Source organism: Embiotoca jacksoni, unplaced genomic scaffold, assembly GCF_022577435.1.
Source record: "Embiotoca jacksoni isolate LCO1_2020_lvr unplaced genomic scaffold, fEmbJac1.0.p SCAF_6, whole genome shotgun sequence".
Lineage (NCBI taxonomy): Eukaryota > Metazoa > Chordata > Actinopteri > Embiotocidae > Embiotoca > Embiotoca jacksoni.
In genome coordinates, this window is record NW_027185414.1 from 17,386,656 (window position 1) to 17,402,219 (window position 15,564).

At 40.6% G+C, this 15,564-nt stretch overlaps 1 protein-coding gene across 1 annotated transcript in view; it reads right to left on the bottom strand.

Moving 5' to 3' along the window:
* Positions 1-2,995: 2,995 nt before the first annotated feature.
* The window catches only part of igdcc3 (immunoglobulin superfamily, DCC subclass, member 3), a 59,158-nt gene continuing 46,589 nt past the window's right edge, over positions 2,996-15,564 (bottom strand). The window contains exons 8-14 of the mRNA XM_069174269.1: positions 14,564-14,811; positions 12,825-12,989; positions 12,043-12,231; positions 11,553-11,657; positions 11,253-11,388; positions 10,913-11,123; positions 2,996-10,576 (exon numbers count right to left, since the gene is read on the bottom strand). Of these exons, the coding sequence (XP_069030370.1) occupies positions 10,448-10,576; positions 10,913-11,123; positions 11,253-11,388; positions 11,553-11,657; positions 12,043-12,231; positions 12,825-12,989; positions 14,564-14,811 (1,183 nt within the window). The 3' untranslated portion in view covers positions 2,996-10,447. The remainder of the gene's footprint in view (positions 10,577-10,912; positions 11,124-11,252; positions 11,389-11,552; positions 11,658-12,042; positions 12,232-12,824; positions 12,990-14,563; positions 14,812-15,564) is intronic.

Here is a 15,564-nt window from a genome sequence, read left to right on the forward strand (position 1 = left end):
GAACAAAAAAAAAAGCTCCCGCCTTAAAAGTAAAAGACATTCATTTATATATAAAAGTCCCTCACTATAAATTTGATTGTGAAACTTTTATTTGAATCAGAGTATTTATTAAGTAGAGGCCATGCTTACAAACACACACACATACACACATGGAGGATCGCATTTAAAAAGGAAACAGGAGCTGACAAGATGGTTTTGATTATTTGCGACGTGAGAGGAGGGATGTCACCTGGGAAGTGTGTTACGGCTGGGAAATCTGGAAACAGTAAAAAAAGAAGAGGGAAAAACAGGAGAAAAAAATGGGAACATCAGAGGTAGGCGGGTATGAAAGTTGGCTGGTGTGACCTCTGGCCTCCCTCTCTCTCGGCTGCTCCCTTTGAGCCACTAAAAGGCATGCGGTGTGAGGAGCCAGAAGACAGCTGCACCCCCCCTTATCCTCCTCTGGGCTTTCTGGGAAACTGAGGTCCCCTTTCTCAGCTCACTTTAAATGCTGTGGGGTCAGGAGGAGCCGGGGCCCAGTTGAGGTGGTCCAGCCGGGGATAAAGTTTCACTGCTTTACACGGCCAGTCTGGACTGTTGTGTTTGTGTGTGTGTGTGTGTGTGTGTGTGTGTGTGTGTGTGTGTGTGTGCGTGTGCGTGTGTGTGTGTGTGCGCGTGTGTGTGTGTGTGTTTGTGTGTGTGTGTGTGTGTGTGACCATTAAGAGGGAGAGAAAGAAAGGCTGCTTGTGGAAAACTACTCTGCTGTTGTCTTTCTATTAAAGCCCACAAATCAAAAAGAAAGTTGCTATAGTGATTACAAACAGTCTGCCTCTTCCACTGCAACACTGCAACACTACACACACACACACACACACACGCACACACACACAGACCACCCATCCCACGCAATAACACATATTTACAGACACATGGTTACACACATGCACAGCAGCTATTAGGAAGGGAGAGAAAACTTTAGCATACAGCACAGAAGTCTGTTGTGAATAACACAGTGAAGCCAGTATTTGGAAAGCTCACTTTTTTAACCACCTAACAAAAGAACTGCCTCCAGACATCTACAGAAATTTAGCAGCCAGCAGCTCATTAAATCAGATAAAGTTCTTCTCACAGATCAGCATTTCAATTTGAAGGGAAATGTGATCCCTCCTCTTTTTGTTCACATCTGAATCACCTGTCTAAAAGGATGTGCAGGTTGCAAAGCCCCTTGAGGCAAATTTGTAATAGTGGATAAACGATTAATTTACTGTCCCTGGCCATCATTTATATTCATCATGACAACCTCAAAGAGTGAGACCAGTAAAAGAAGTCCTAGGCAAAAAACAAACATCCAGATAGTCAAACAGGTTGTAAAGAGGCCAATATTATTATGTAATGGTTTACATAATGGTGAGCTTATGTAAACCACTTAGGTGGGAGGTAAAACTAAAAGTGAGCACACCTGAAAAGCTGGTAATAAGCTCTTATTGCACAGGACAACTGCTCAACTGTAAATAAAATCAGTCAGAGCCAAACTGCAAGATCAAGAAAAAACGTTACCTCTCAAAATTAGTAACAACTGGAGTCACCAGCTTGCGGTTGTACACCTCCGCTAAACAGATCTTTGTTTGTCCAGATATTATATGTAGTGAAGACTTGGGAGGAATCCTTAATAGTTTACATCCTTTGCCAATAAAGCTGATTCTGACACAACACAAGGTTGCAGCAGTGACAGTAGACAAAGCTTCAAAAATGAATGCAGCTGCTAAGAAGCTATAAATTCTAAAACATGAATGCTTCACAGACATCTTCAACCCGACATCATCTGATCTGTACAATCACCACAGTTTCAAGGTGGACACCAAAGATTAGTGTCACCAATCCAACCAAATATGAAATGTGGCCCACAATATTGCTTTTTGTTTAAGTTACAGCTTCGCATTCCGAAGAATGGGACAAAAATGAGGTAACAGGGACCCTGAAAAACAAAATGTAATCAGTTTATCCTTGAGTCCAAGTTAATGTTTGGCCAAAATTTGATGAAATTCCCTCAAGGTCTTTCAGAGATATCATACTCAAAAAATGGGACAGACATTAGTTAACAGAGACCTTTGACCATTACAATCTAATTAATTCATTGTTGAGTCTAGTTTGTGCCAAATTGAAAGAAATTCCCTCCAGACGTTCCTATCACAGGTGTAGTCATCGTCATCTTTACCTTAGACCACAAAAATCAAGCTAGTTCGTCCTGGGGACCAAATGGACATTTGTGCCAAATTTGAAGGAATTTACGGTGTTCTTCTTAAGATATAGTGTTCAAGAAAATAAGACGGACAACATATAGACGGACGGACAACTTGAAAACATAACACCTCCAGGATTTGCTATTGCCGTCGCAGAGGTTAAAGTAATGGGTGAAAAGTTCTGCAAGTGCTCAGAAATTGAGGTGAGACTGAAATTTTAATCAACTCCAATAACACCTGCTCCTTCTGCTGAGAAATACTGTGCGATATAATCCGACTGATCATGTTTCTTGCCTCACTGCACTTATTTTATCGGGATGTTGCTGCATTCATCAGCACAGAAATATCAGTGGCAACAGGAGTGATGGCAAAAAAACAACAACAACAACAACAACAAAAAACCTAACAAACTGGAATCCCCCTTTGGTGTCTTACCCAAGAGAGAGAGAGAGAAAACCAAAGCGAGAGACAGGGAAAGCGGAGGTTGATTCATATTGGACTCTGCCTTTGTCTCGAAGTGTAGTCATGCATTGGGATTCACAGTGATTAGAAGTCTGGCACCAACCTTCATTGAACAGGAGCTCTGGGCCTTGTGCTCAATACTCTTTGTCTGGCCAGGAGGCCACGAGTTAATGTGCTGAACAGGAGAACAGAGCGGTGAAGACGGGAGGGAGAGCACAAGCCTGCATCTGATTGATCTGCTGCATCTCGGAGGATTACAGGAAGCAAGCAAGCACACATCTGTGCAGTAAATTATGCTTCTTATCCACCAGGTACACACACACACACACACACACACACACACACACACACACACACACACACACACACACACACACACACACACACACACACACACACACACACACACACAGAATAAAGCCCAACTCTGGATTTACTTTACTAGAGCTAGTTTATTATCACTGTTATTGTTTTCTTTTCTTCAATCAGTGTTGCACAATGAACCCTAAAACAATACAAACCACAGAAAATGGTCTATTTTGCCTTTTTACACATATACATACATACATACAGTACATACAGTATATGTGGATATGTATACAGATTTATAATTTAGTTGTGAGATCTGGGTCTACAGAGAGTGTAGAGACAAAACTTTGTTGAAACCGTGACGATACACTGAGAACACTTATTAAAATCATCTTGTGTTAACCTGAATCAAACTGTGGGAGAAATGCAGATATCGGCAGTGACCTCAGCAGACAGACACATAATACGACAGATGGGAAGGAAAACAGACGTGATGATGCGTGATCATGAGCTAAATTTAAGGATTTGTGCTCCCTTTATTCGAATGGTCAATCGGTTAATCAAACGCAGGTAAGACAGTTGACGCAACTGGCAACGTGTAATGTTTTTGGCTTCAGGTCGGCACCACATTTGAACCCTGCAGGAGTTAGAAAAAATAAATCTGCATAGATTAAATAGAAGTTTTCCTTGTACCAGTAAAAGTAACCGCTGAAGTGAGAATAAACCAGCAGACAGTTTTTCCCCTTCTCTTGCTTATTTGTTGTCGAGGTCATATTTTCTACTGAGATTTAGACCATCAACTGCGAGAGAAGACACCAATTCATTCACTACTAAAGCAAATAAACAGACGCTGCGACGCAAACCGACAGCAAACTGTAAGAAGATACCAATCTTTTATCTAACATCTGATGTTCAACAACTACATTAGGACCCGACTGTTGTGCTTGAGGTGATGTCCTGTGTGCACATCAGCAAATACAGCAGGTTTCTATCATGTTCTTTAGGTAATTTGTAGTTATTTATCAACGTGTATTAAATACAGTATGAATCCATCAATCAGGATGCAGCGAATCCTGACTGGTGGATCCAAATCTGATGATGGTTGAAAAGTTAATTTGCCAGGCAGCTGTCATTCAATTTTATCTTGATGAAGCAGATTAGTTTATTGTTTTTTGACCATCAAACTCTTAATTAATAACAATGGATGTTTTAAGACTGAACTTTATTTTTGATTGTTTCTTAGGGCTTAAGGAGCTTCGAGCCCTATAAAGAATAAACGTCACTCAATTGTGCAGTTTAAGTTTTTCAGTTTCTAATTTCCAACCACCTCCCACCACAGGAGGTGGTGGTTCGATGTGAAAAGTTTGAATCCTATAATCAATAAAAAAAAAAAGTTCAGTTTGCAGCTTTAACGATTAAAACTAATCTCTCATCTTCAATTTCATGCATAGGAGTAAGATTCTTGATGCAAACCAGCGACACTGGGCGAGAACAGGTCAAATATTGTAACGCCTACATGGTTTAATATGTAGGCAACATATTGACATAATTTTCCTTTTAAGACCAGAAACTTTTTTGCCTGCAGTGCTGTAAAATGTAAGCTGCTATGTGATGCTCAATATGTGAACATTTTCACAATGCTGGTCTCTGGAAGGAGACTTAAACAATGGTGCTTTGACTGAGAAGCTGTTATTGACTTGAATGTTTGACACTAAACTTACAGGACAGGTGCGGGGGCCGGTCACACCTGCAGAGCAGATTCTACCTAGGAGCTCTTATCGTATTTAAGTGGTCAGATAAAGGATGACTGAGTGGCTTTAGATCGTAGTGACAACATCGATACAAAACAGACATTCTCCTCAAGCGAAGATGGTTTGTGAAGGAAAATGAAGACTACTTGTCACTTTAAAGGTAACAGGACTGACAGGACCTCACCCTGAGTCACTCATGTGAAGATGACTGGTGGGAACAGGATGAGGATGAGGTGATCAGCAGGCGTCAGCGAGGGCAAGCCAGAAAAGGTCACTCAACCTATTTTCATCAATACATACCATCAAAACAGATTGACTGACAATGTGAGACAGGACCATCAATAGTACTATATTGAGATCACAACATTATTTTGCCATTATTTGGCTAAATATCACAGTGTTACCATCACAACTCCAATAAGGATTAACTAACACTTTTCAGTGGCGCTAAAATAACACGTCAGCTTTTCATTTCTCATGCAGATCTAGTGCAGGCTTCTCTCTCTGCCTACTACCTTTAAATATACTGGATTCAATTGGCTTTCTTGACAGAAGTATGTAAATATAATACTGATCTCAAACATTAAAGAACAATTACATTAAGTCACCATTTGACAAGAGTATAAATTACTTGAAAAACCTTGAAACTCTGCATTATTTGACATCAACAGTCATCGGGGTCTCAGAGCAGAACACCATAGATAAATGCATTGGCAATGTAATCAATTCACAATCATACCAGATGGTCATTTGGTGCCACAATGATCAGTACCACATCATGTAAAGGACATTTCAAGAAGGGGCTAGTTGCATGTGGTGTGGGCTTTTAGAAAAACCTGAATATTTCAGGTCTCTTGAAAGTCAGAGCCGCTGAGATCAACCACAGTAACTGAGATCCATAACAAACATAATACAGCAATAGCAATGTCAATCAAGACAGACTAGGCCTCTCTTGTCCTTCTGACTTGATCGGGTTACCTGTGTTTAATAAATGCATAATAGGCGAGAGAACAGCACGAAGCGATGTGTAGTCAGTTAGCGCTGTATACTGACCCCTTAATACAGTGAAACAAACCCTGCACATGCCCAGTCCAGGATGCCCTCTTAATGAGAACCTGAGGGTGCTGGAAGAGGTCTTAAAGAATTACAGCTGCAGCTAACAGTTATTCTTATCTAAGATTAATCTTCCTGTTGTTTTCTTAATGAAATGATTGATTTTTTTTTTTGGTCTATGAATTGTCAGAAAATTGTAAAAAATAAATGTTCACAGTAAAAAATTTCCAAAAGGTTCAATCAAACTTGCCACTTTTGTCTGAGTCTAAAATATTCAGTATATCATCCTATAATATGAAGAAAAGCAGCCAATTCTCATATTTTAAAAGCTTTTAAAATGTTCTTTGTGATTATTTTTCCACAGAAATTGGAACCTGGTGTTTATGAACATCCTCGTTTTCATCACCCTGGGAACACAAAGGAAGCAGATTAAGTGTTTTCTGAGAAATGGTCGGAGGACAAATGATGCAGTTCAGTACTCACTGTTCTACCAACAAATGACCAACAAAGAGAGCATCTCTTACAGCAAATCTGAACTGGGCACAAAGCTGAATTTAAGGAGGAAATTCAAGTCCAGAAAGCCAACAGTGTGGCTGGTGGAGAAATATATAACACCAGTCACCAATCAGAGAGTCCCTGAGCACACACTCTCCTCGACCAAAGGTCAGGATTCTTGAACGAGGAACAAAGGAGGCTGGCTAACTGACAGGAGCAGTGTTTGGTGATAGAGCACTTCCCAAGACTGTCAAATATGTCAGACAAAGGCCTCTTTTTCACTGACTGTCGGCGAATAAATCATGTGGTCCCCTCTGATGGAGCAAACAGCACCAGTCAGTCAGTGAGGACAGCTTTGAGCACCCCATTACATCACACAAGTTCAAATATTATACAGCAATATGACAACCTGACCTATTGAAGTCTAATAATGTAAACATGATCGTCACTGCACCACATTTCCCGTGAATCAGGTCAAACAGTATGGCGATAAAGCCTGTCAAATCCACGGGCGAGATGTGGGCAATTTCCTGCAGAAGGAGATTAACCTTAAATTACACCGAGGGACAGAGGAAGGAATTAAGGAAGAAAAAGACACCACTTGTATTCTTTGTGAAATTACTCTCAACAGAGGTAAAAACCCTGATTAAGGCTGCAGCAGCCCTCGGGAGAAACTATCACATCGCTGGTTCAAAAATATACACAGAGGAGACATTTAGGTCGGGCATTTGTTCTGCTATTTTGACAATAACCATTATTTTTTTTTTCCAACACTTGCAACATGATATTAACACCAAAGTGACAATTAAATACAAGAAATAGATGCAAGGAGAACATCTGCAGAGAAACAAGCATATACAAATAAATTTAAAAGGCATAAAATTATAGTTCCTAAGATGATAGGTAAAAAGGAAATTGGTTTGCATAACTCATTAAAATGACAGTTGGTTATCTGCTGTGGGGACACGTACAACTCTCACGTGGAATGTCGTGGACGATCAGAAGATATGATTCTGTATGTGGCGCCAAAATAAGCCAATTCTGCATTTTGAAAACATGCGTACATGCGTAGAAGCCGTGTGGCTCCTGTAAAGTTAGCTGACAGACTGTTCAGCCCAACTGACCCGTCAGTAAACAGATTACACAAACCTGTCTGAGGAGTAATGCCTCACAACCTTTTGGATTTGAGCTGTGCATAAAGTTAAAGGTGTTTTCCCACTTGAAATGCATCATCTTACTTTAATATTAGCTCCTCACTCCAGGCAGCAGAGACATGACAAATAAACGGAGTGAGTGAAGGTCGACTCTACGGTGTCTTGGACAAATTACCAGTTCAAATGCTGTTTTGAAAAAGTTGACGATTCCATACTCATTTTTACAAAGTGGTTTCAACAACTCTGAATTCTGATTCGGAAGCTGTTTTGTTCCTTTCTCGGTTTCTCATGAACACAATCAGAACGCGGTAAAGTGTCAGCCAGGAAATCAATACACCAATCGTGTGGAATCGTGTGCGTGTTGGAGTTGTAAGTGCCACCCACTTTTTTCTCAAATTACTTTATTCACAGACAAACCTTCCACGAAGACAAAAAGTAACACACCAGTGAGAAAAAAAATAAAAGTTAAAAGCTTCTGATATGAAGAAAAAAAATCTAAAGTTACACATTCACATCGACTAGAAATTAAGCATTAACTTGAACCGTCTAAATAGTTAGTGCACAACATAAAGGTCCTAAAGAGTTCTCCCTCCACCTGTTTGTTTGTGTGTCTGTCAACTGTGTCTGTCCAGCATGAGACAATATCTACACGTCTATAATTTTATAAATGTGTGTGTTTTCCTCTACTTCATTGTTCGCACTCCGCATGTTTTCCTTCATTAAGACCTGAGAGAAAGGCCGAGAACAGGGATGAGGTAGGTAACCGTAGTGGATAAAAGCAAAGTCCTGTTACGGTGTGTGATGGCACCGAGCAGAGAGCCGGAGGGAGAAGCCCTGTGATAGTTAGCCAACCAACAACCGTGTATCTCCCTCAGTCAGCTCTCTGCGTGGTCGTAAGCATCCACCGATATCACAAGCAGGGTGTACCTGAAGCACTTGAACGGATCAGTGTTGACAGGAGGGAGAAGGCTGAGCAGCAGTTGTGGTTTTGGGAAGAGTAACAGTAGACAAGTATGATCAGCAACTGTCGCGTCCACCGGGCACCAGAAAAGTAAAAGGCTACTGCTTCATTTAAAAAGGAGGCAGGTAATGTGATGTGAAAACAAAACAACTACTGCAGCAACAAATATTCATAAAAGTTCAGAGATACACTGCCCTCAATTTAAATGAAAGGAATAATTTGACATTTTGGGACATAGCTTATTTGTTTTCTTTCAGATCAATATCATTCTCATATCTGTGTTTTAGCAGTAATAGTTGAACATTTTGGAAAATGTTTTTTCTACTTTCTGGTATAAAGTCAGATGAGACGATCAATAAGACTGATATCTTTCTGTTGAATATTAATGCTTAAAGCAAAAAAGGGAGTCTTGTTTGTTTGATCTGTACACAAACAATAATGGAAACATGACAATTAGTGATTTCAGGGGAAGTTATGTGTTGTAACATGTTAAACTAGGCTCATTGCCACCCGGCTTTAATGTCAAAGACACGAGAGATTTTGATCTTCTCATCTAAGACAGAAACCAACAAAGATATTTTCCAAAATGTAAAACTATTTACGGTCACTACACCAAGAATAGTAGAATAATGTTTTGGGACATTTTGTTAAGATTTGTGCTTAATTTTCACTTTTTTAAACATACATCATATGTGTATGAAAGCATCCATTCAGTCAACAAAACGTCTGCACACAAACACACAAATGCACAGAATTCAATCATAGCGCCAATTTCAGATACATCTCTGGTGCCTGTATATAATATTGTTTTTCTTTGTCCAATTGTAAATTACATATCACTTCTCAGTCACTGTGAATAGTCCTGAAGATATCATTAGTGATGCAGTGTATCTCTAGAAGTCATGTCATTCAACTGAGGCAACTACATGTAGAAAAAATAATATTATGATCCTTAAAATAAAATAAAATCAAAAAAGAAAAACTGACAATGGAACAACATAAATTATACATATTTCCAACATACTGTAAATCAAACAACATGTTATCAATCTGTCAGCTTGCATGAGGTACTGACATTGTATCTACAGTACAAACACCTTATTCATCAACAGAGGGAAGCCAGGACTTCACAAAGGGGGAAAGGAGGGGTTCTTATTATGCAATAAATTGACAAACAAACAACAACAACAACAGTGACAACATTAACATTGTTATCTTGAGGTAGAACATTAATTTCAGCATTTGGAAGTGCTTTATGTTGGATACTCATTTTTTTCGTTTTACTTCAACAAGCAGGAGAAGAGGAGATTCTTGACATCTGAGGTAGAGCGGCACCTGATCTTGTAATTTTCGGACCAATCAGTTCCTCCACATGTAAAGTAACTGTGAGCACAGCGGAAGGTAAAGTCCCTAAGAGCTTCCCGCAACACATTCATTCCGGCTGAGGTAGGTTTTTGTTAAATGGCGAGGTTCACACAGCCAAGTCCAGCGCCTGTATGAAGGCCGAAAACTCATAAAAAATGTTGATATCACTGAAACAAAGTCCTGAGACAGAATATATCGAATCCCTGGAAGAAGGCTGAGGTCTTCTGTGAGCAAGAAGGTGGAATCATTGGTAGGTGAGAGCAGGCTGTGGGAGTCTCTGACAGCCACAGAAAAGTAGAGATAAGACCAATAACTTATAACCGCTTTGACATATAGGTGATAAAGATATATATGTATATATATATATATTTATAAACTTAAAAATAAAGTCATTGTATAACAAGGACATTCTGGGGCCTCTATTCTCTGTGCTGCCCAACACCAGAAAATTAATAAAAGACCAAAAACATTTCGGTGGCCGGCCGAGCTGGAAACAGCCGCGGCCAAAAACACTTTGATATACAGTCCTAGATCCTCCAGAACTTCTTAACTTACCAATAAAAAAAAAATCTTTGCACAAAAGGAAAAACTACTTTGTGAAGAAACACTTGTCAACCTGAGTGAGAGAAGAGTCTAAGTGGACACCGTCGTGTCGTGTGAATTGGCCTTCATACATGATTAGCCTTGGTCCTGTGGAGCCGCCGCCGCCGCTGCAGGAGGCTCCTGGAACTGCGTCTCTCTCTCCACCGCGAACTCGTCCAGTGGTATCGTAGATAGCTGAGTGTCGTTCAGCGTGAAGGAGTCGGACTAAAAACACACAAACAATCATAATTAAACAGTTAGATAGAGTATGTTTAGTTAATTCATTTGAACATTTCAGCCTTTGTACCAAATAGAGACAGGAAATATCACAGTGATTGTGCACAACTATGGCAAGTGTAATAGGTCAAACTTAGACCAGAAAATTTGAGTTGTAAGGTGTGCTGGATGTTTTCTGTGGTCAGTTTATGTAGTAGTTTTCTCTCCACTGACAGAACGGATGTCTATTGTTATAAATGTAATAAATTGTTGATTTGCTTAAACCCTATTGATTGTGTAAAAATGTGTCACGTACGAAACAGCTCCCCCACTATGAAAACTCACCATGCATGTATCTTGTGTGTTGGGTTGAGTGAAAAGTCTCTCGAGTTCGTTGCTGTCGACCACTTTCTTCCCCGCTGCGCTGCCATTTACCTCCATCTCTCTCCTGGCAGCCCCGTTGAGCCCGGAGATCCCCTGGGAAGAGGAAGAGGATTCCAGCACGGCGCTGTGCCCCGCTTGGGGGGTGTCCTGAACCGTCTTACACATCATTAACCTGGGGATTACACAAACCCACACATAATACACTTTGCTGTTTACACATGATGAGACCTTAACCTCTGATGACAATTATTGGCAAGTCTTTTCCAATAGTTCCATTTGTTGGCGTCACAGATGTACTGACCTGCCGCGGTAGCTGAAGACGAGGAAGAGCACACAGAAGATGATGCAGGTAACTCCGATGTGAATACCAATTATGATGCCTGTGGTGGATGTTTTGCTCTGTTCATCTTTCACACAGTCGCACGGGCCGTCCAACACTGAGGAGATAAAGCGCACATCAAAGTCACAGGTCAGGGAGAAGTGCATGGACTGTATATGTCTGCTTGCGGCATCAACGCTCAACCTGAACAAAACAAGAGATGTCATGTCAAACTCAGCGAGGAGTGATGTGGGACAGCCAATGGTTGTGTCAAACAATCACCAGATTTCTCCACCGCCTCCCGAAGTGAAACAAATCGCACGGTTGCATTTCCATCTCCGTGTTGGTTGTACGCAAGTAGCTTTATCTCATAGACCAGTGAGGAATCTGGACAGAAGAAAATAAAGAAATAAAAGCAAGACCAGTTTATTAAGCATTCTTAGTTCACCTGTGATACAGATTTGTTCCTACTTTTAGCCCTAGGAAAATATATTTTGGCAACTGTCTAAACCTATGAGAGTACTCCTGTTTTGCTGATATTTATTCTTTCTAAAATCAAGTGTATACTCTCCATAGGTAACTCTTCTCTGAAGTAGGAGTGTTTTAGTCCTGGGTTCATTTTCATCACAGGCCCTGGGATGGATTCTGAGACGTGTAATCATGTTTTCTTTAAGGACAATTACAACGCCCATATAGATTAGCGAAACAACCCATCCAGTTAAGATAAAACACAGGTTTGCAATGACACAATCAATTCGAAATTACATCTCACCGAGCTGAGTGATGTTGTACTGGGTGACGTTGTGGGGGAAGGTGATGGGACCAGTGAACAGTGGTGTGTGAGCTCTTCTGTAATACAGCCTGAAGCCGTGATGCTGGCCCATCTTGGAGGAAGATTCCCATGTTGCTTGTACAACACTGCTGTTCACCACCTTTGTGTAGAGGGAGGGGGGAGCTGGCACTGCAACACAATACAGAGCGTCAACCAACGCGGCACAACAACATGATGTATCAGCACGGTTTATTTTGTATCTTTGGACTGTGGATTAAAACGGTGATATGCACAGAAAAGGGAACGTTTCCTCTCATCGGCCAAACAAACAACATGCTAGCTAACAGATGTATGGGTTTATTTATAGATTTATGGGTCGGGAATGTTTTTGTGACTTTGAGCCTAAAAAAGATGAGACCTAAAATATTCCTGTAATGTGCAGTGTGCTTGCTATCACAGGAAGTGATTCCATACGACTCTTTTTTTTTATATTAATCGTTATTAGGTAGAAGCTTAAAAAAACTAAATTAAAAAAAATCTTCAAATTGCGTCAATTTCTACTGCCACAAAAGCCTTTTGGATCACAATAATCAAAAACAACCTCTCACTTAGGTATTAAAGCAGTACTGGCAGGGTAATTGGTCTCAGGGTTTTATGGATGCTCTGTAATTTACAAGCTCAAAATTTTCCCACTCACACACAGCTACAAATCTTGATGCTTGTCTTTTACTGGTGAGAGATGTGCTTTGTAAGAGACTGTGTGGGTTCTGCTCTCAACTCACCCTCGCCAAGAGTGCTCTCGGTGACACTGTCTGATGGTTTGCTGGCTCCGTGGGATGTGTAGGCCTTGACGTAGAAGGTGTAACTGGTGGAGGGCTCCAAGTCCCGGATGATCTGCTGCAGCGTGACCTTACTGACGGCCTCCTCATACTCCATCTCCACTGGGTCTGAAGGAAGAACGATGGAGGAAGAAGAGTAGAAGCGACAGAAAAAGGAGGCAGGGGTTAAAAAAAAAATTGACGGGAAAACATGGGTGAGAGGAAGGGCCGGCATTACAATGATGGAAAATATCATGAAGAGAGAAGACAATAAATGCAGTCTATTTCTTTAATCATTTTTGGTTATTGCCCATTTCAGGGGTTTTATCAAAGCGGCTCCATAATAGTAATAGCTAATCTCGTTTGGCCCTGGAAGCTTGAATAACAATGGTTGCGTGAATTACAGGGGCGGAGTGAGGAAATGGGGCAGGGGAGGGGGGTAAACGGGGGGAGTTATACAGGACCTGTTAAAGCATTTTATTGCTTTTAATTCAGACACACCCAACCATAACCACTATCTACCCTCAGCCCTCAATCCATTGGGCCAAGCCATTTTGTAAGGATAATTACAGCAGATCCTATTGGTTGGCCCCCAGGGCCTTTCATTATCCATCCAATAGAACAGCGAAGGAGAACACCAGCTAGCGCTACTAAAACACTGCACACACAAAAACACACACATACACTTGCCCAAAGCTGGAAAGAAACTCATAAACAAGCGTAAACAAGCATGCACACGTGCATCATACCAACAGTCTTCATCAGTCTGAACAAAATAATCTGAAATTCAGTCATTTAGTTATCATTATCTTCATCTGGGCTCCAGCCCCTCTGTGACCCTGTATAGATAATGGAAGGATGGATATTCATCTGTACAGTGGAGACTTGCTCCGTAGCACTGAACACACTTTTGCAGCTCCTTGTGAGGGATGCATTTCCAATGTTAGTTGACATCTACGTCTTGTTCTTACAGAGTTTGATTGTGATTGTGGAATAACTTTTGGACAAAAGCATCTGCCAAATGAATGTAGAGTAAATGTAATGTCAAATACTAAAACAGTGTATTCATCACAGTTTCTCTGCAACTAAGAGTGTGGACAGGATTGTTGTGTTCTATCAGTCTGGAGCTCGTTTCATTAAATTTGCAACATGAAAGATGCGACTTCCAACATATAATTGTTTTAATATTATATTTTCCTCCCAAATTTGATGCCTTTAGCAAATCCAACTAAACACCATTATGAGCCTGCCAGAAGAGTGTAGGACTGTGAATGATAAACCATTTGCGACGTGCGTAAAGAGTCCTTTGTAAATCACTTTTGTGAAATGGGACCTTCGTTGTCAATGTCAGTGCCGTCTTCATTTCTATAATACCTCACATTTACGTTATTAAATAATGTACATAGTATATTTACATAAATGCTCCCTCTTTTGCTCTGGTTTGGTTTCATATCTAACACCTGCAGCATATGAATATTTAGCTGCAGCCATATATATTTTGTTGTTGTTGAAAACATCTTTTGGTATCTTGTAGGATTTGTTAATGAGAGAATGAATTCATTCTAATCTCAGTTAAGAGGCATTTGGTTTTATTTGCTTCCCCTCATCTCACCTAACATGCCCTTTGACAATTTCTCATCTATTACATATTTTAGAACCTTATTTCATTGTAACTTATTCTTTGCTCTTCAGTGCTGCCCTACCTGAAGTCCTGCGGATGTGGAGCACATAACCGATGATGTCCTGAATGTTCTGATCGGGCTCCCTCCAGGACACCTGGGTGGTGGTGGGTGAAAGCGCCTCGGCCTGCACGTGGGTGGGCACACCAGGCAGCCCATCAGCCCACAGCACTGTGAGGCGGGCACTGGCCTGTGTGGAACCAGCGCTGTTTTCAGCGATACACTGGTAGATGGCTTCATCATCCTGGCTGATGCCATATATCGTCAGGGTACTGTGAGAGCAGGAGGACAGAAGAGGTGGAAGTAAAGGAAGTGGGAGTTTAGTTTTTAGTTTAGTTTCTCTGGCACAGATGTGAAACATAAAAACTGTAGTCGTCATGTTAAAGTAGTGCTCATGGCGTCACCGTTTTTCTTTCTCCTTTAAACTGCCCGTGTTACTAGTAACACAATATACCTGCACCTTGTGATAAACAAGTGAAAATGGTCTCCTATGTCATTCCCTGCTTAGCTTGTGCTGTAAGAATTATTTCAGTGAATAACTATAAAGCACCTTGACAGAGCATACAGGCACCAAGGCAGCACAATAACAGAACAAGGACTTCAATAACTGCAACTATCATCATGGTGGTTGGCCAATAGTGGCTATGATATTTGAAGGGTATATAAATCAACAATTGTCTTCCTGCACTGTGTTGTACAACTATTTTGTTATAAAATAGATTGCATGTTTAAAAAAAACGTATGGATAACTTGCACAACAATAAAATCTGTAGGCAGAGATGGTCTTTACTGTCTTAAATTGGGGGGGGGGGGAAATACCACATGTACCCTTTATGGGCTGAAAAATGTTTTACTATTTTATGAAATATTATGCTGACAAAATTACAAATATTTACTCCTTGATTGAATTTTTCTATCCACTGCAAGTCAAGCATCACATTTGAATATAGAATCTTATCGTTTGTAAAGTAACTTGCGACTGCAGCCTTTAGACCTCCATTTGTACAGGACACAATAACAGCATA